We start from the raw sequence: 21,266 nt of genomic DNA, 5'->3' as shown, positions 1-21,266 counted from the left end.
CATAAGGAGAGCACTTTCATCTAGTTCTCCAACTACAGCATAACTTTGCTGCTCCTGTCCCACAAAAGCAAAGCAAACACTGCCCACAACAACAACTACTGAGTGCTATGCCATCTTGAAAACTTTATGAGGAGAGTTTTTGGCCACTCCTACGGCCTGACGGCAACTCAGATACTCCTGTGGCAGTGGCTGGGTTCCCCAAGTAGCCTTTGGGCCAGAAAGATGCAAGTGCAACAGAGAAGGTGCTAAGAGTCTCCATGAAGGGTGCAGCATATGAACTATGCGATGTGGTGGTGCCTAGCGAGGATGTTTACTGAGCAAGTAGAAAGCAACTCCTGAACTTCATGAAAGTGGGACTAGCATGGAGATGCATTCTCTAAGCATGGCCGAAACCATGTGCAATCGTTTAGTAAGAGACAGGAGGACAGGAAAAGTGCTGTAAGTCAAAGATAAACTAAAAACGTGGATGAAAGAAAAAGCGAGTGATGCTGGAGGCAGTTTCACAATGAAAGAGAACTGCCCATGAGAAGCTGTACCCTGAAACCCACCTGCCAAGCTGGAAGACGGAGTGGGAAGGTCCAGGTTATGACACTGGTCTCCAAAGACATAAGATAGACGAAACAAAGTCAGTTTAATGGTTTTCTATGTAACAGCTTTGTCATGTATAATTCAGAGCTCTGAGAAGTGTTTGTTAAGAGAGGAAACTGTATACTAGAAACAGGAAAGCACACCGCCACACAGAGTCCACAGAAACTGGAGGATGAGTGCCTTTCAAAGGCCAGATACTGGATATCAGGGTACGAATACTCTTCAGAAAAATACAGACTAAGCGTTAATTGTATTGTTGCAGCAGAAAACATGTTAGTTGTAAAAGCAAATTATTTCTAGGAATTCTTCATGGACTATCTCACTATTACATAGCATTGCACATTACAGAGTTACCTATCCCACCCACTCCCCAGTAAGCTCGTAGCATGTTTATTTAAACACTAACTACCTGCTCTACGATTAACTGACTCTCTATATAACAGCCTTTGATAAAACGCTTAAAAAATTTAAGAGCTAAAAATCAAGCAACACTGGTATTATTTATACATGTTATAAAACAGTCAGCGCTTTAGTGATGAGTATCACTGTGCAACTTTTTCCCAGCTACCACATTAAAAGCCAAACATCCAATTAATTGTAAAACATACTTGTTTTGGGGCATCTGCGGAGGTGGCGTGAACTTCAGTACCTCGGAGTCCATTAGACTCAAATACCACTGTGGGAACAAAGGGGCTTGTTAACAGATGAACATTCAAGCTTCGTTAGAGTGTGTACATTATTTGAGACCATTACAGATTAACCACGTTCAAAAAAAGACACCAGCTACTAGCCTGTGGCCGGAAAATACCAATTTACCGTAACACTTACTGTAAGAGACTGTGCTAATGGCAGCCTAGGGCCACTGCCCTTTTTAATTCAGACTTCGGCGCTGAAGAAAGCAATCACTGACAACATTAATTATCAGTGTATGTGTAAAGGGACCCTCTTCTTGCATTACTTACCATTTGGCCTCTGTCATTTTGCATCAGACTGGCTTATGTATGCATCATTCACACTTTTCAGGAGGAACCCGCTAGTCTCACTGTCTCATGCAATACTCAGGAGGTCTCTCGACACCAGTGGCTTTAGCCTCCCACAGCCTCAACCACAGACCGTGCCAGGTTAAAAATGGCTGGTAGGGATTTCCCATTTTAGGGCTGACCGGTCTGTGGAAAAATCTCATTTCCCACAAAAATGTTCCTGTCAACAGCAACGATGAGGCAAAACAAAGCCTTATGTTGTGCTGAAAGGGGTACTTTGATTTCAATTTGTGCTGGTGGCAACAGAATTCATTAGCATATTCATTTCTGAGTACCCTACTCTCTAATTAAAATAAAAGATTTGCAAACAGACTTATCTTAAATGCATTGCAATTTTATGGAGTTCGGGCAGGGATCAGGTAAGCAATATCCGGAGAACAAGAGCAACAGTCGTAAAAATAAAAAACCTGTCTATTAGATTTAGGTACTGGAATTACTTAGGTTAACATGGTATGTGAAACGTAATTCTTGGCATTTTGTTAGCTGGATCTGAAAGCAGGCAAGCAGGAAAGGGAGAAAGCAAGAGCAAGTGTGAAAAGGTACCTGCGTGGGACCTCTGATGAGTCCTGAGGTGACTGGGTTGGGTAAAGCATTTTCCACATTCTCTGCAGACGCAGTCTCCTTGGCGTGTTTGTGTCCTGAGCATCCCTGTAGTCGGGAGGGAGGGAGGGAGGAGGGGGTGGGAGGGGAGAGGAGAGAGGAAAGTTGAGAAGAAAACATTATGCCAGAAGAAAACATCATTAGTATGTCTAATGTGTCATTATGTGAGGCTACCTTCAGGCCCTGGATGACAACTGTCAGCCTTCATCTAGGCACTGGCTGACAGGCCAGGCACACACAGGACTGCAAGAATGCATAAATTACATTGAATTAAAAAATGCTCCCCATGATGTGCCCGCACCAGGACTGGCATGTCAGGTGTGCGCTTTTCAGAGCAGCTGGATCCACTTCTCAGCCATCACCCAGCTTTGTCAAGCAGTACATCAGGCAAATCAAAGTGACTCCAGCGTGGCGGAGACAAGTCACATGGATAATAGGAAGTGAGCAGGACCAGAGCCCGACTGTCCCCCCCGGGCGGCAATACCTCAGAGACAAATGCAGAGCGAGTGGAGCCATCACAGACTGATCAAACCTTTCGCCCCTGCCTACCTGCCTGCCGGTGCTGCTTTGACCCCGGACCTCTGAGGCACAGACGAAAGACATCTGTGAATGAAAGTGTCATTCCGGACATTTTGAGCTGGTAGCAGCGCAGCAGCCTTCCCCCAGCCCTGGATAAACATGTTTTCTAGGCCATTAGCATTTGTGGAAAACCGCTCAAACCTCTCCTTTACCTCCAAAGGTCAGTTTACAGCATCTGACTTAAAGGGCTGGTCTTTGTCTTTTTGCTGCTGATCAAAAAAGACACATTTGACTTTTATTGGGCTTTTTTATTAGTTAAAAAAAAAAATGTTTGAACATCATCTTTTCTATTTTGGTAAAACACCCTCCTCAGAAGGAAAGAGCTGATGTTTCCATTTGCCACTGGAATACTTTGGCTTTTAAAGAAATACTCAGGGGGTTGTCAGCGGAAGTGAAGTTTCAGCTTTGCTGTCCTTTTTTTCCCCCCATTACAGCATTTTAAAAGAATAAAATAGCGAAGAAAAAAGTGGCAACAACCCCCCTCCCCGCCAACTGAGAAATCAACTGCAGGATCCCAGAGGGCTCATCCGAAATACAGATGCTGTACCTGAAAATGCATGGAAAAGAAGACGGGCTGCCATTTACTCTGCTGGTATGGCACCAAGTGTCCTGTGACGGTTTTTATCACAGCATATATTGAAAAGAAATATCTGGCTGCAAAAAAAAACCCCCCACTCACAAATTGTTCTCCCTTTCTATAACAGCACCTCCTGCAGATGGCAGCACAGTCTGTGTAATGTAACTGAACACACTCACTCCCAACAATTGAGTTCCTGGCAGTCAAATACAAGATCACGATTTAGGGGCAAATCCAGATCACATATACCCACACACACAAACAAAAATACCCCAAAAAACCCCGAAGTCACATAAATTTCAATGAGAGCTTCACCGTACTATAGTAAGTCAGATTTGCTTTGTAAGGCAGTCAAGATTAAAGCAGATTTTCTTGTCTGCTACTAGCATTTTCCCCTCACTGGCCAGAACTACCGCTGCAAGCTTGAAAGCAAAGCTGAGCGAAGTGTGTTGAGATACCAGATGTGGCCTTTGCCAGACCACTGCCAGACAGGCAGGGACAGGCAGGGCAGGGCTCTGCTACTGGCAGAGCGGCTCCCGTGGAGCCTGGGAGACCTGGGTTCTTCAGGTGATTTTGTCACCTCTGGAAAGACATTTAACCTCTCTATACCCCAAGTCTCCCTCTGTGAAAGGTGAATACGCTTGTCTCGGCAGCCATTATGGTCCCGATCCGACAGCCTTCATGGAAATACTGCACCCACTTGAGTCGTGCATGAGGCAGGTTGAGGATGCAGCCAACGTACCCTGTACAAAAGCCGAAGGTGAGCGGGTTAGGACTTTCATCTAACCCCTCCCTAGTACTCACTTTATCATAGTTATTTAAAAAACAGGTGGAAAAAATGGATTGCTTCCAGGTATATTTGCCATTGTTGCATTTCCTAAGGAGCACCATAAGGCTTTTGATAGTTCAGAGCTTTGAGCTATGGGCATCGCTGCCGCAAGGCAATACCCCTGTGAGTCATCACTCAGGTTATCCTATATGTGAACAAAAGAGGGTGGATGACTACAGGTGTTAGCAAATTAAGGTAAATGAACGTGACTATCTGAATGGGAGCTCCTGCGAAACCGATGCACAAAGCTGGTCTCAAAGGAGCCCCAGGGAAAGAGTGCATCTGCTGCCATAACCCAACCTTTCCTAATATGGCGATTCATGTAAATATCGTGAATAAAATAAATAACCACTATTAAATATAACAATAAGATTCTCTCTACAAGTGTTCGGGAAGATTGGACAGTGTGAAACAAACCTAGCCTACACACAGCAAGCTTTGTGTTTGCAGCTGTATCACAACAGTACGTACAACTCTTTTCCAAAGACACACTGGAAGAGACACCAATGTAGAAGAAAGGATCCCAGAAATAAATCCAGTCACTCTCAGGGAAGTTGAACACTGCCATACCACACACTAAAATATTCTACTACGATCCAAGATGAGGTAGTATACCAAACACCCAAGTAAAGCCTATTGGGAGCATTCAATTAGGAAAAACCCCATGTGACAAATAGTATACCCAAGTGGGATTTTTCGTTGTTGTTTATGTCACAATTGCCATATTCACATTGCCATATTAAGACTTAATTGTATGATGCATACTGACTCAGAGGGCTCAGTCTAGGGCCATGTGTTATTTCAGACAAGGTTCATTTACCCTCCTCTATTCGCAGTTGGTAGGATCTTGTTCCTTTTGCATGCAGCAGCTTTTTATTTTAGTGCTATGAAAAACAGCCATCATGCCAATTGGTTTGGAGAACCATCAACAACCTGGAAGTTGTATATAAAATAAAGACAAGCTACATAAAAAATGAAGTTTCAAATTCTGAAAACTTGATTGCTGTAAACCACTTGGAATGAAAGAAGAGATTTCAAAGCAGAGATGGGCACTAAATAACTCCCAGTTAAAGTGTCTCTGGAAATCACTGCCCAGCAAAAACATTTTGGCAGTAAAATCCCTCTTTTAGAAAACAGGTAAACAGAGACTTCCTTGGAAACCCTGCCCCTACTTTACTTTGCCCCAGCAGTCCTCATGCTTCTTCAGGTGCCTGCATTCACTAAGTCAGCTTCTAGTTTCCTAGCCTTCACTGTTTCTCTCCATCCCTCTTAACACGGCTGGGAGCTCACTGGATCAGTAAGATTTCTCCGAGTAGGCTGACACAATGTAGTATTAAATAACATCAAGGAGGGCATCCACGTGAAGGTACCCCAAGTTGATGGTGGAACAATTAACTGGTATTTAGAGCAGGAAGCGGGCAGGGAGAAACTTTAGACAACATTCCTAGGCACTGGGATGGCAAAAGCAAAGTCGGCTGGACCAAAACAGGAAGACTGACCCTGCAGTTTTACAAACTGAGCACGTTCTCCTCTGCTTCCTTAACAAAAACCAGGAGCCTGATGTTAGTTGCAATCATCACACAGCCTCTAACCACCTGCAAAACGATCTACGCAACAGTAATAAATAACAGTCAGCTCCTACGCAGCATTACTTTTTAAATGATTGAGCAAAACTGACAATGGAGTGGCTGAAAGGTGCACCTCATGGACTATTTCAGATAGATCTTGCCTTCCTGTCTTCTCCAAAAGGACTTCCACCAAGACCTGATCAAATACTATGGTTCCTTCCTTGCCTCACAGCTGCCAGAGTGGTCAACTTGCACACTCCTTCTAGGCACCAGAAGGCACATGGCTGTCCTTAGAGTACCAGCTTCCGAATGTCCTGGGTTTCATCCCACTTGCAAAATGGGGTCACAAGCTCCGTTTCACACATGCTTTTGACAAAACAGAGAGCATTATGTCAGGTGAGGACACTAGAACACCGGTCTGGAATGTGTGCTCTTTCCATGTAGAATTCAGTTCTTGCACAACTTCTACTAAGAGAAGCAGCTTATAAAAAAATGGGATGGTTTACAAATGGTGAGAGCTGGGACTATGGCTCCCATTCTCCCCCCCTACACACACACACCCATCTCAAGAGTAATAAAACAGTGTGATTTTCAGTTTCCACTGAGACAAACTCATTCTGGGAGATAGTCAGAAGAGTATGGTTTAAAATGCAAATAGAACTCCCCCCCCCCCCCCCCCCCCCTTTTTACACGGTAGTTGACTGGCAAGAGACAGAAAGAGACTTCTGATACTTTTTTAGTCCCTGAACTTTTAAACTGGCTATTTGCACAACTGCCTTTCCTGATTACATGAACTAGCAAGCACGTACTTGGCCCCACCCTCTTTCTAATTATAAACATACAAACAGATCAAAAGAATAATTTGAAAAATACGATAGCAGTCTTTGATATGGACAAGGAAGATCTTAAGACTTTTGTCAAGGAAGACAAAGGACACTGACAAGTAATTATCTCTCTCTCTTGTTAGAAGACTTGTTTGCAGATGAAATTGAAGAAAACCTCCAAAATAACATCACAGATAAGCCCCAGAGGATGTTTATTTTGCCCAAAGCAAAAAGACTATGATGTGTGCCAGCACCAGCATATCAGGGGGATCTTTGTGTGACAGCACATCTGTGTAACTTTAGCCTGCTTGAAGCCAGGGGACAAAGGAACAGTAATACTCCAGGTGGAACCAGATACATTTAACCTGCGACAGAAATGTCACGCAGTGCACAAGGGGGGATGCTGCAATGTTAGAGATCGGTAAACAAACCTATTCAAGCCTATCCAGAAATGATAAAAACAATGAACTTGTAATCCCAACCGTTAAAGGGAGTGAAGGAAGAAACTGTGAAACAGCGTGTCGTGGCTCCGAATGCAGCAGGAACAAGCAAGCCACGTCCTCAGCTATGGAAGGGCTTGTGAAAATCTTACCTGCGTGATCCAGGACAGGGCTGTTGGCACCGCAGGTTTGGTACAATGAAGCAAGGTCCTTTGGAATGTATGTTTTAAAGATATTTAAAATGTCCAAACGTTTCTCATGCCCATCTGATCCCGGATCCTGTTTGCTGGAGTGTAAAGCCGGAGAAACTCCCGCGGCACTAGGCTGGGGCTGCAGCAGTGGACTTACTCGTGCTACTGCTGTGCAGTTTGCCAATGTCCTCATCTCATTCCCAGCCTTCACGTGAGACTCCCTCTGAGGCACCAATGGCTCTTCGTGTTTAGTGTACTGCTCGCTTTTACACAGAGGATGATACTGCGGCGGTGGGTTGAATTTGGCCTTCATGGAGTCAGATGCACAGTGCTTACCTGGAGGGGCAAAACTAGTACTTCCTTGGGGAACCACGTATTTCTCCACTTGCTTACTGTTGGTGGGCTGTGTGCTAGGCCTGGATATGACCGTCTGAGTAGGCGTTATGCTTCTGCTATAGGCTCCCATTTGCATAAGTTTGGAATTTGCTTCATATTTACTTTTCTGTTGTGCTGCTATGCTGTATTGCTCCTGGGAATGGTTTAACTTGGGCTGTCTGTACCCATCCAGACCTGGTAAGCGTGGACCACAGTGGCCAAAGGCATGACTGTCCTTCGACTGATGCGTACTCCCGGACTTCGCAGTCATCCCAACAGAAAGAGAGCTGCCTTTGGACCCTGGCAATGCACTTGGCACTTGAGTGCGCGTAAATCTGGCAATGGGCAAAGGCTGGCATTCCTTACCACCAAGAACAGGAGGGGGGCCAGTACGCCCACTCCTCGCCAGAAAGACCAGGTTGTTTTTAATACTCTTGAATCCGTTCTGTTGAACCCAAGGGGGGACCATCGAGTTACAGCTGATTTTGTGCAAAATTCTTTTGTGCATCCACAGGACTTCAGGGTAGTAGGTCTTGTGACTGCAGAAAGGACACGGGTAGACAATTAAAGCAGCCTGCAAGGATGTATTCAGATTTTTATTGCATGAATTATCCCTTGTTGATTTTTCACTCAAATCAAGTAGAGCTATCTCTTGAGCTTCAGCACCTTTTTCTATCAGAGGATGCTCCCTGTTTAGGTCTAGCAAATTTTCTCTAGCGCGACTAGCCTGCACTTCAAGTGACGTCTTCAAGTCCATGACCATGTTTGAAGATGTCTGGCCCACATCCAAAGCAAAACTAGCAATGTGACTAGAGCAAGGAAGCCCTTGGCTGTGGTGGAATGCTGGCATCTTTACGTCTGCAGAACCTTTTAGATCTTGGTATTTTGAAAAGGGTTCCTTGATGACACTCTCCAGTGCTGACACCAGGGCAGGAATCTCTGGTTTAGATTCCCTGGCCTCGTTTTCTCTGGCATTGCGGCTTCCTAGCTTTGGGATTTCATCCAACTGAGCCGTTACCATTGGGGTTTCCTCTTCAGAAAAGCTGCAGTGGTATGGCTTTTCATCTGAATGGGACAAACAAAAAAACATTGTCATTTTATGCAGAAAGGAGCCCAAAAGACAGAGCAAAATTCAAGATTAGAGTAAGATAGCAGGAGAAAAAGCAAACTTTGGTATTAGTATCGTAATGACACGCTACAGACTAAATGTACTGTATAAGCAAGAAAATCTTGAAATAAGACACAACAGTTCAATTTACTTTTAAAGATGACTGCAAAGTCTGGATAAACTCTCCAACGCTGCATGTTCATGACATTTTGAAGAAAGAACAATTCAATAATACACCCATGTTAAAATTCTGGGACTGTGAGAAAAATAAACAAATATGCAACCATTTAATGCTTTAACAAAAGCAAAGATAATGGAGCCAGATAAGACTGACCTAGTTAAAGGTCTGTCAGCGCTTCCATTACAAGCCCCTATTTTCAAAGGGTTTATAACTCAGCAATAAAAATTGGCTTCACACAGAAACCAAGCATATAAGCAGGTACAGCATACAGAATAAATTGCTCACTTAAGAGGGACTTTTGCAGTGGCCAAGTATAAAAGATGAGTTATGGAGGATGTAAATTTTGAATCTTCTATCTGTTAGTTTAAAGCAGATACTTTTTTTTTTTAACATACTTCTACCTTTGAGTCAAACTTTAGGAAAATTTTATGACCGCTCAATCCACTGAGAGATAAGGAATTCAACATTTTCAGCCATTTAGGTTACAGAATTCAAACCAGACTTTCGATTCTTCCCATTTTCTTCTTCGCTTCTCAGCTCTCCAGAGTAAATTTATCTACCTAACACATGTCCTGGAAAGGGAACATACTGGGTAGTAATTAAAGCCATTTAGGGGGAAAGAGAAGAGTAAGATTTGTTTTGGTGGGAGCACGGCTAACTCTGCCCGCTCTCCCAATGCCGATCTCTCAGAGCCACTGATGAAGCCGTTGAATCCCTCCAAATCAGTTCACAAATCACTTCCACAGAGATTTTCATCACAGCAGTAATGCTTACTGCACTGAATCCATTTAACATGTAACAGAATTGAATCATCTGACAAACTTTCAGTTTAAATTAACAGGCAGTTAATGAGCCACTGCCAGGCAAGTGTAAGGAGACCATGCTCCATCTAAAATGTCACCAGTCCAAAGTGATCACCACATCTGTAGGAGGGGTGAGAATGGGAAAGGAGCGAACTGCTCTAGAGCTGCATATCCTCTCACATCAACTCATAAAAGCCAGTGCTTCAGAAAATCAAGTGCTGTTTGTTAGCGCAGTGCAGAGCCATGGGCATTATTCTGCACGGCGCAATGGAGGAAGCATGTCTTCGGCTGAAGTTTCACTGCAAATGAAGTCTACTTAGCCTCACCTTCAATTCAAGCAAAAAATCCTTAAGTTCTTGTTTAATTTGAGGTAATTAGGTTAAAAATAACCCATAGATTTGCAGCCTTGCAGGGCTGAGTGCTCACTCTGCTAAGATCATTTTCCTTTCAAACTCTCTAAGGGGGTAAATTCAGGAGGAAAAAAAACCCACAACCCAGAAACTTGTTTTTCCTGTGTTGCAGGGGGCAAGGCTTTGGGAAAGCACATGCCCAGCACTACTAGCCAAATTTACAGTTTGAAACAAAGACACTGCATGCAGCAGTGAAATCTGACACTGCACATCTGTGTTATTTTCAAAGCACATCTGTCAAAGCCCCAAATATTTGTGCTCTTAAATAAGATTTTAAGGCTTCTCTTTACGATCACAAGGAGTGGCTCCTTTGATCATCGTAGTAAATAATAAAGCAAAGCAAAAACAAATCATTCGGTCGTGGTAGTACTCGGCAGAGACCGAACCGACCTACTGGGTACACTGAGCAGAGCGGGCAGGGGAGGGAGGTGGGGGACCACTGCCAGCCCTGCTCTCGGGGCCTGCGGAGCCGGGAGGCTCCGGCTGCTCCTTGGTCATCAGACGTGATGATGGGCAGATGCCCACAGCTCCCAGGTTGCTCTGCCTACCTCAGATACTCCTTGATGCTTTCTGACTTGGTCAAAACCTACGGACTGCACCATTTCAGCAAACAGGACAGAGTTGAATGAACCATGAGATGGCAGGGGTTAGGTCTGGGCTTGGTCTTTAGGTCTGGACTGTTCAGTTTAGGTCTGTGCTTGGGGAGAGGAGGAGGAAAAGGAGGAGGGGGCAGCACAGAGACAGACCACAGTCCCATGTGCCCCAATAACCACACGTATAAAGCCTGGGACTGCAAACCTAGAGGTGGCTACAGTCCTTTTAACCCTATGGCTTTAGTGCAGCCATCAAAGAAAAAGTGATTTTCCAACTGGAAAATATAGCACAGAGTAGGAAAATGATGAAGGCATTTCTGAAGTGTATCTAGGCCTGCAGTTGCCACAATGCTGAAGGCATACGTTGTCAGGACAATATATGAAAATTTGTAAGGTTATTACAAAACATAGCTTCTAACATCTCGTCGTAGTGCCTTGATAGACTCATTTCCTCTGATGTCTCACATGAACTGCACCAAACATACTAGGAGTAATTTTAAAAGCTTAGATCAGGAGTCTCAATAGCAATATTTGTGTTAATTGCTCAAGCTGCACTTCTAGCAAAAACAAAACAAAACAAAATCACACCCCTACTCCCTTCCCCAAGGTTTGGATGGACACACTTTTCACCTGCAGGCCAGCTCATACTTCTTCACCAGCACAAAGCACAGCCTAAGCTTCTCCCTAGCCCCATCCTGCTCTCCACCAGGGACCCGCACTCCAGACACCAACACCCACGCTGAAATGCTGCCACGTGCCACCCTCCCTGTCACGGATGGTGGTCCAGGCTGGGCTGCCAGCAGGTAGCAAAAGCCAGGGGGGAAGAGGGGATGCAGGCAAGAGCAAGAGGAGACAGTATCCGACCCCATAGTATAGGCAGAGCCTTTTTAGAAAAATAGATTAAATTTATTTCTGCCTGCTCCCAGCCGCTTGCCCCAGCTGAAAAGGGGTACTAACAATCCTTTTAAATCACTGGTATAAAATATTGCTGTAACCAGCGTAGTGCAGGCATTACTGTCACCAGAAACTTTCGAGATTTTATTATGGCCAGGTCAAAGCAAAAAGCCATGAATGGGACGCCTTTTGCGTGATCTCCAGGGACTATAACTCACATTCGCCATTGAAAGAGTTCTTGGCTAAGTATGCTCTCACTTTTTATCCTACAGTCCCTGTCATCTCCTCACGTTTGTCTTAATTCCTTTGTCTTATCCAAAACAGCTGTTTACCTGTTGCACTTAAGAGTGAGAAAGGTCCTTTCACCACATCCCTGAAGTGCTACAGTTTTTCTGTGTCACGGATACCCAGTCAACAACTGAAGCGGACGAATTTTACAAGGTGCCCAGCTAGGAGGTGGCTGCTGATGCCATCTCGTGCCTTCAGTTTGGCCACAGCTTCAAATACCGATGGCATCGCACACCACAGGAGAGCAAAGCATGGAACACTTAACTATATGGGAAGCCATGGTCTAGAAACAAAGGAACATTCAGGGACTCGACCGGTTCTTCAGAAACACAGCTAATTGCCATCGCTTAGTTACGTCTCTTACACAGGCAGATAAAAGTGACTCCCCTTCTCCCCACACACACACATCCCTCTCCTCTCTTTCTCCCCCTCACATGCATAAGCTCCACTTGTTTCCTCCCCAGCTCTGTTTCTCCACAAAACCGAATTTCAGAACGGGCCGCACAGCTGTTTTAATTCATGAGGCTTCCTATAAAGTAAACCAGGCTACAAGCCTGAGGACAATGAAACCGTGATTTCTATTCAGAAGAGCAGAACTGGCTAAAAATTGGCCCCTTTTCTGGCTAGCATTACAGCACTAGGAGTCGAAGGGAAAGGAGCAGATGTGATGAGTTTGATTTTTAGTAAACATTTGATAGTGATTTGCACCTTGAGATGAATGGCTCAATTTGAAAACTGGCTGCAAATAAATCATGATAAAAGCAAAGGATAACACTGGAAGAAGGTGCAATATTGCAAAGACCTGTATTAGGTCCTATTTCACTTGGTATTTTCTTTAATGATCCAGAAGAGACTCTAGACAGCATGCTAACTTAAATGTCCAGGAAATATCGCATTTGGAGGAGCTGCAAAAAATAACGGGGACAAGGAAATAATGCACAGGGACTTAGAGAGAATAGAAATGCACTCTGAAAATAATCAAATGAGATTCATTCTGGAAAAAAAGCAGGCTAAGACAAGTGAAGGGAAATGATCCAAAAAAACCCATGCAGTGGGAGGGCGAAATCTGGGAAGCAGCAATGTTGAAAATAACAGATGTTACAATAGACGGCAAGTTAAATATGAGCGTTCTAGGTGAGGTTCTTCAGCTTAGCTTTCACAAATAAAAGTACGCATTATAAAGATAAAAATAAAACTACCCCTCTGAAGAAGACACTTACATGATGGCCATCCTGGTCGCATTAGTTTTTTTATATATATATACACACACACACACGCACACATATATATATAGAAATATATATATATACCATAGTAATGGGCACTATGTTAAGAGCCCTCAGTAAGCACACTACAATGGGACACGGCAGGGGAAAAAAGGCAAAAAGCATGTTTGCAGCAGAAAATCGAGGTCTTTTATCCTGTGAAAGGAAGGACCAACAAAAATACTCCATGCCCCCAGAATATCTGTGCAGATCTGCAAATACGGACAAGTGAGAAGGAGTTCAGAGAACTGCAACAGAAAAGTAACCAACCAGAAAATAAAGACCAAGAGTTAAGTGTCTCTCACATGGCTGAGGGAAGATGGGAGGGTGACAGGCCAACACCTGCAGCCTCCCCAGGAACGCCAAGCTCCAAAAGAGAAAATTATGTCATCCTGAGCACTGGAATCTATCACAACAATCAGATATAATTGCATGCAGGAAAACTCACGATGAACAGAAAAAAAACCCCAATTATGAGTATTTGTAGCTTGCAGAATAAATGTCAAGGGAAGAGGTGGAACACCGCTTGGACTGTAAAACCTATACAGACAAACCATGGATTATCAATGCATGATAAAAATCCATCCTTTTCACAGGGAGGCAGAAAGCATGACTTACTCCTTCCCTTTGCTCTGCCAGCACAACAAACCACAACCCCTCGTAAGCTAATATCCACACACTACAACTGCATTGTAGACATATGCCAAAACCAGCCTTCCTTTCATACTAATTCCCTATGTGGTTAGCTACGGAAAGGACTCCTGAAGCATTCAACGGTGAGCCCGTGACCCTCCTTAGCAGCAGGTTTATCATCTGAGCGTAGGTCGGTCTGTTCAAAGAGACCCAGGATCGGTTTTGCAGAGGATGATTTGTCTTACACCAGCCATGACCCCTGTTCTAGCTGCCTGCATGTCTAGTTTTTATACTCCACATGCTATCTGCCACCTCCTCTGCTTTCTGCTCCGGCTGCGTCACTCGGCAGATTCCCAACGTGGTGGGAAAGCGGGCGTGAGGTGAGAGACAACTCCTACAAATCCTCTTAGGTTTTCTTACAGCACCAAGGCCACGTGCCGCAATGAGATACTGGGAAGAAAAAGTTATGCTGTTTTGATACAAAATCCAGCTTCTCAGCTGCAAAGCTCATCTTGCTTTACATGTTGTTAGATGTTTTCAGATGCAGCTACACCAGCTCCCCAATAATTCAGAAAAAGAGATGACCAAGGATTAGACCGGAGTACTCACTACTGCAAGATGGGGCAGGCTAGCAGGTACGAGGGTGATACTGAAGGGTAGAAAGCACACGGTCAACTAATACCCCTGCTTCCTCACGGACTAATTTTAGAATTGACGGTCAGTGGTTTTGGCTGAGATTTGAGGTTTTTAACAGGGCAGAGACCCAACACAGCTCTTGAGACCGAGATGCTGGCTGATGCAGACGGTCGATGAGTCAGGCAGCTCACCCCGCCCCGCAGAGCTTCCACATCGACTACGCGCGGGGAAAGGCAGCAACGCCGTCCTGCGCCACAGCCCCACAGCACGCAGAACAAGTCCCAGCCGCCCCAAGAAGTCCTGCCTTCATCTGGCCATGAGCGAGGTGTTGCTGGTTTATACCGTGCTGCTTTTCCTCATTACTCTTCAGCATTTTTTTTCTCCTATTTTTGTTGTGGCTAGATGTTGGGGAGTTACCTTTTCACTTCCACGTGATCAGATATACAGATCTAACAACACTATACTTCCAAACTCAGCAAATAAACCCAGATCATGGGGTTTACCAATCAGAAGTAGCAGCCCTTCGGTATACTTTGCATTCATGGCCTCCATTCTCCTTTTCTACATCTAAACCTTGCAGTTCCTAAAATGAATTCTCAATGACTTTTTAGTCTCATGGCCGACGATTTCAGGACAAGGATGCATTATGGCAACTGTCGGCTTTCAACCAAGTATTTCTTGGGAAAGGATGCCGACTATGAAGAAGCATGATCTCACAAGCAGAGAGAGAAGAACTGCAGTTTTGTATCCCTGTTTTTTGGGAGTGGGCCCAGGGAGGGGAAATCATTAGCTGACCAAAGCAATTTTAATTCTTTTAGGCACCTTAGAGTAATGAAACTTAGCTTTTTTTCCTTCCATTCTCTTCTTCCCAAACGGTACTACCGCTGTTGCCACGATGATTAAATGACTAATGTTCAGAGCCCTAAATTCAACTTTTTTTATGACCATACTATTTTTAAGCTGTTTTTCTTGCACATTTGTTTTCAGGCTTCCCTCTGTTCCTGGAACAACAACATACGGATTTATTGCAAAATCCCGTTTGCTTCACTTCACTAACTTTACCCTCCGCAATCCCTAACTTTACCCGCAAGTTACTTTCTGCCCTCGCTGTTGAATGCTTAAAACATCGCATCGCCGTGCCCCGAGTGTGCAAATAGCTGAAGGGCCCCGTTACATTGTTCGTCTCCTTCCCTCTGCAGAACTGGGGGACACTGCAGGGGACGAGAGCGGGACAGGCCAGCCCAGCACACAGCCCCTCATGCTCCCCAGTCGCCATTTGACTAATCTCTCTGGCATTGTCTGGGAGGACACCTGCTGCTTGTGAAAACAAAACCCACTGAGCTCTTACAATCCGGGCAGCAAAAAACATGAATAGGCAACCATCAAACTAATTCAATAAAGTTTGTTCAGTTCTGGACTGCACATGTTGAGGGGTTTTTTAAATGATTTTAGATTATCACTGTTATTATCATCAGAGATACTGATTGCATTAGTTCTGCATTTTGGAAAGAATCTGAAAGGTCACCGAAGTGATTGGAAAAAAAACCACAAAAATTTTAGCTGATTAAATTTGAAACTTAACTTTTTAAGATGAGTGAAATCTGAGTCCGAGAACAGTTAGGTATAGCACACAAAAGACCTCTTTCTACAAAGTATTCCCTAGCTCAGTAAAATTACAAATTCCTTTGCACAGCAGAAATGCTTTAGAGTTATGTCACACTTCAAGGATCACTATTTAAAAGAAAAAAAAAAAAAAGCCTGAAACCATCCCCCATCCGCACAGCCACAGATGCAAACACCAGCAGGGTTACTGAAATTTCAAGCACAATCAGCGAATAGGCACCAACAAGATAACCGAGGAACTAGGTAGGAAAGGGTATCAGGTCCAAAATCTGTCAGGCTGAAGTGCACATTGTTAGGTACCAGAGGCATGACGAAAAACAAGCCTGAAAGTTCACAGTAAACTTTTTCTTTCCAGCTACTTGTATATAACTTTTCCTTAAAGAGTACTTGGCTTTTTGTTATCTAGGGTACCGACGCTACAAGCCTTCCAATGGCCAAATGGCTGCAAGAGCAGCTCCATGTGCAAATTACTCCACTCTCCCCTCGCGTAGTATCTTTTCATCACCCTCGGCTTCGCACAGGTGCACATCAAGTGCAAAAAGCTTTGTGTTGAAGCCCAAATGCAAGCTCTCTTCTAGTGCCGGGTGCTTTGGGATCTGTCTCCCAGCTATCAGCCCCTTCAGAGTCAACACAGTCCTTCTTTGAAGGTGAGGGAAGGAAAGCATCCACAGCAGAGCACGGAATGAAGTGAAAGTGCACGTGTGGGTAAAATGGCTGCTGCTGGCAGCATGCCACAGACACAACATTTCCAGTGTTCATCACGCCTCTCTACCTCCTCAGTGGGACTTTTTTGTAAGTCATTATATACATGGTGCATAGGAATTCTAAGCAGCGGCAAAGCTAACGATGAGTTACCAATCCTTTCACCTCCACATTTCTCACAGAGTTCCATGAAAGTAATCTCTGCCCAGTGGCAAGGGAAAAGCCCCACGAAATAACATGTACTTATCTGCAGGCGGAACTGTAGCTCCTGTTATCAGAGTATTTCCAAGTGCCTTCTTCACCCTTCATCCACACCAGCTTGACCCAAGCATAGTTAAGACTTCAGTGGGGCTTTTGCTGGTTGAGAAGAAAGCTTGTCCTTTAAATAAAGGGCTGACGGGAGGCAACACCGGTCTGCCCAGCCTCACATAGCAAGGCTGCAACTAACGCATCCAATCCCCATGCTTGTTGCCACATCCTGCTCGCATCCCCCGTATGGCCCCTTCTAGGACTGGACTTCCCGGTCATGCCCCACAGCCCCTCTTTGCCCCACAAGCTTCAAGAGCATCCCAATGTCTTCCCTTCTCACGCAGGGCTGCTCCAGCTACAGCCCTGCAAAGCACAGCGCCAAGAAACCAAAGTGAGTTGTCCACATCATGCATGGCTTTTGCAATTCTGTCCCCACCTCACAAAGCTTCAAACCTGCTTTTCTTCCTTTAGGAAATGTAACAAAGTGCACAGGTGGATGCAGAGGAAAGGGTCCATCACTCCCACTCACAGACCAAACTGGAGCGAAGGCACTACATCGGCTTCAAGCACCTTCAAGCACATCGGCTTCAAGCACCTGAAGCTACTACAAGCACCTGAAGCTACTACAAGCACCTTCACAGTCCCACATCACCATCTGGATCCTGGAAGGTGGTGAGGGAATGGTAAGTACTTATCTATAAATTACAGGTAAAACAGAGGGAGAGATGGATATGTACACAGGACCAATACAAAAATACTTGCAGGGACTGCTTGCCAAAATGAAAACTGTACAATTTGGCATTGCCTTAAATGTTGCTGCTCATAATACACTTAAAGAAAATTATGGGATATAAAACCCCTGGAATGCTCTGCAAAATTAGGAAGTGATTAGGCCAGATGATACCAATTTGACTCTAACACAGCTTTGTCGTAATTTCAGAGTTAATAGCAATACTGTATGAACTGGTCCAAAACCTAAGCAGAGTACTTCCAGTACGCTCTGTAGCTGCTAGGCATTTCTGCGTGTGTGGCCCTGCCTGTTAAGTTTGGTGCAGGTAGAAGGAGGAAAAAGAAAGGGCATACGACCATTAACACAGCAGGATACATAATTAAATTTGAGAGGGTTGGATTTGAGTAGGGGGTGTTGTGTTTTTTGTTTTGGGGTTGGGTTTTTTTAGTTTAAGGCATAGAAAGAGAAGTGCAGTTGGTTTTGATGCATCAAAACTACTTGCAGAGGAGATGGAAAATTATGACTCAGATTTTTTTTTTTTTTTTTTTAAAGCAAGTGGCAGCCTGCCTGTACAGCCACTCCAAACATAGACCCAAACAGTTGTAAATCTTCCTGGAGATTTTCCCTTTCGTTCCAACAGTCAGACTTGCTGCAATGTCTGCTCCAGAGCGTCTTCTTGAACACCACCTGTTCCTCTTCCTTCAAGTACATTAAGGAGAAAGGCCTTCCAGGCCAGGACTGTGGACTGGCAGCCACCCCATACAGCTTAACATTCCTCATCCAGTATTTAATTTCTCCTATCATTTGTTAAGTGTGGGTAGCGTATTGCCATACATCATAAAGCCCTTTACTAGAGCTGCTCAGTCTAAAAACAGAGGGGACAGCTGTGCTGTAGGCTAGGGTTCTGCAGAAATACCTAAGCTACAGCCAGCAAGCCCAGCGTGGTAACAGAGGTAAGCACAGCTATGGAAATAGCTCTGCATGATCTAACTTACCTTGTTTCTCCTGCTGAAGGCCACGCTACCATGGCTGGTGGCTCTGTTCACAGACTTAAGGCAGTCAAGGATCTCTAGTCTGCATGTCAGTCATGTCAGTCAGTGCAACACCACAGAAAAGTGAACATAGATTGTAATTTTAGAATTATTACCGTTACTTAAAGATTCTCTAGTTATACAGTACTTGGGCAAAAAAACCATCTGTTTCCTTGTGTTAACATTTTTTTTTCAGGCTTTCAGAGGAAAGAGGAGTTTGGAAAGAGAATGGAAGAAAGTAGGGCTGGAATAGGAAAAGAAGCAAGTCAGATCAAATCCAAGACATGGACTGGACAGACTGAACTATCGTCATTGGAAACTGGACGCTCTCAATGAGGGTGAGATTGCTGGATCGTAATTATCACTGTTATGCAGTGCCACAAGGATGCGGCAGGAGAGATGAGGGGCTGAACCCAGGAGGGTGTGGGATGGGCAGTTTCCTCAAGGTACAGGAAGGCTCTAAGCTACTGACAGATCAAAAGTTGATTTAAACAGCTCTGCTCCAGATGGACTGAAGAGAACCGGAGTTAGCAGGCAGCATGTGGCTGCAGCCACGAGAGCAGCCTCTGGCCGCTTGCCCATGGCCACCGTCTCAGTACGGACTGCAGCTGAACTGCACCAAACACGCTGTACACGTGCCACACAACCTGGAGCCCTGAGCCAAAGGCCTCAAGAGAAGAGGCTCGAGGTCCTGCCTGCCAGAGCCAGCTCGCCTCCACCCAGCCTCCTGCTCGCCATCGGCAGCTTTGCTCCTATTGACCGCGCAGGGCAGCGGCATTCGCAGGTTGGCTAATTGCTAGGTAAGTAGCCTTTCCTTTCCCCTTCCCCTTCTTTCCAGTGCCCTCCCTTGCTCCTTTGTGTAGGAACAGAGGAAACCGTAACAGTAACTATGGGAGGCACTTCCAGCAAGGTAAATGGCCTTTCAGACCCGGCTTGAAACAACTCTGTGACCGCCTTACGCAGATCACTAAAGACATCAGCCATTTACTGGCAACTTCCATAATCCCCTTGAAGAGCTAATAGACAAAGCAGGCTGGAACCCACCGCCACCAGCACGGCAGCAGAAAGGGCAGCTGCCTGCGGGCGAACTGTGCTCTAAAAGGGATTTGGAGTTTTAGCATTTTTCCTGACACCTTTCCCTTTACACCAAGAGGTAAATATGAGAGCTCACGAGAACACCAAAGTTCTGGGCTCGCTGAACTTCTTACTTTTTAAAGTCTTACTAATCTGGAAAATGAGTAAGGAAAAAAATAATTTTTAAGATGTAATTTAACAGATGTAAGAAATTCCAGCATCTATTCATCTCTGGTGTGTAGGCTTCCCATTTCAAAAAAGAAGATGCCTTCTGTTTGGGAAGGAAGTCAGACGAGAATCATCCCACGGTGCATGATGTAGCTCAGAAAGGTCAGGAGACAAGGGGGTGTCTCAAAGATGAATTGAAAAAAGAACCACCAGCTGTAAATGTGTTTTAATGAATCTTTCAAATAATAGTAATATTGTTATGCTAAAGGAGGATGGGGGGGAAAAATCAAATCATTTGAAAAATGGCAATAGCAACACATCACTTTTAAAATAAGCTCCATAGACAAAGAAATAGTAATTCTGCACCTGTGAGTCATGATTATTTCTACCACACACTCATTTTAATAAGTAAAGAGCTGTGTTAAAATGCTAAAACGTTATTAAATAGTGAAACTAACTATTGCATATAGTGCATAGGAAGCTTCCCAACTTTTCCAATTAGCACCAAGGCTTAAGCTTTAAATGCAGCAGAAGCAAAAGAAATGCTGAAAAACACTGCCACAGGCTGGCTTAATTTGGAATTTCTCCTTTTCAAAAGGATTAAAAAAAAAAACCAAAAACAAACAAAAAAAACCAAAACAAAACAAACACACACATCCAGAAAGGCTAGAAAGTACGTCAGGTTTTTTCCTTTCCCCAGCCCTTGTTCTGTTACGTACCTTACAAAAAAGTAGGAAAATATGTTTAAGGGCAACTTACAAACTTGGTTTGTTAGAAAAGAGCTTCTACACGTCTACCTGCAGCAGTGTGCAAACACCATTTTGGGCGAGAGGCTCAGCTAACCTCATTGCCGTCTTTTGCCTCCATATTGAGAGCAAGCCCATAGAAAGCCGCATGAAAAATCCCTGCGCCTGCCACGGGATTAACAAAGGAGGATTTTAAAATGTCGATGATTGGCTATCTACATGAGGTGGTCTTAAACAGAAAGATGCCTGCCACTTCAGCGCAAAGCTCTTCTCCTCCAACGTGCAAACCCGGTGGGATGGAGGAGCACCCCGCCGGGAACAAGGAACAAGCTGCATCAGTTTTTAGGCGAGGGCTGTGACCTGGTGTATTTCTGCAAGAAGCAGTACTGACACCTCTCCTCCTGAGGAGCTTAAGTGTTAATTATTCCCCAGTGTTCAGGTCTTACAGGGACCTGATTTTTTTGGAAACTCAGGAAGGCCATCTGCTTTCCCAGCAGCGCACAACGGGTCTGGTCAGAGCA

The 21,266-nt window shown here is 44.5% G+C and overlaps 1 protein-coding gene across 3 annotated transcripts in view; it reads right to left on the bottom strand.

Moving 5' to 3' along the window:
- ZNF516 (zinc finger protein 516) overlaps nt 1–21,266 on the bottom strand; it is a 104,678-nt gene that overhangs the window by 5,292 nt on the left and 78,120 nt on the right. For all 3 annotated transcript variants that reach the window (XM_075494267.1, XM_075494264.1, XM_075494265.1), the window contains 3 exons: nt 7,198–8,676; nt 2,172–2,276; nt 1,197–1,264 (listed from right to left, as the gene is read on the bottom strand). In XM_075494267.1, coding sequence (XP_075350382.1) covers nt 1,197–1,264; nt 2,172–2,276; nt 7,198–8,676 — 1,652 coding nt within the window. The remainder of the gene's footprint in view (nt 1–1,196; nt 1,265–2,171; nt 2,277–7,197; nt 8,677–21,266) is intronic.

This window comes from Mycteria americana, chromosome 2 (genome assembly GCF_035582795.1).
Source record: "Mycteria americana isolate JAX WOST 10 ecotype Jacksonville Zoo and Gardens chromosome 2, USCA_MyAme_1.0, whole genome shotgun sequence".
Lineage (NCBI taxonomy): Eukaryota > Metazoa > Chordata > Aves > Ciconiiformes > Ciconiidae > Mycteria > Mycteria americana.
The sequence above is the reverse complement of the archived record's forward strand: the minus strand, read 5'-3'. Positions and strand labels throughout refer to the sequence as shown.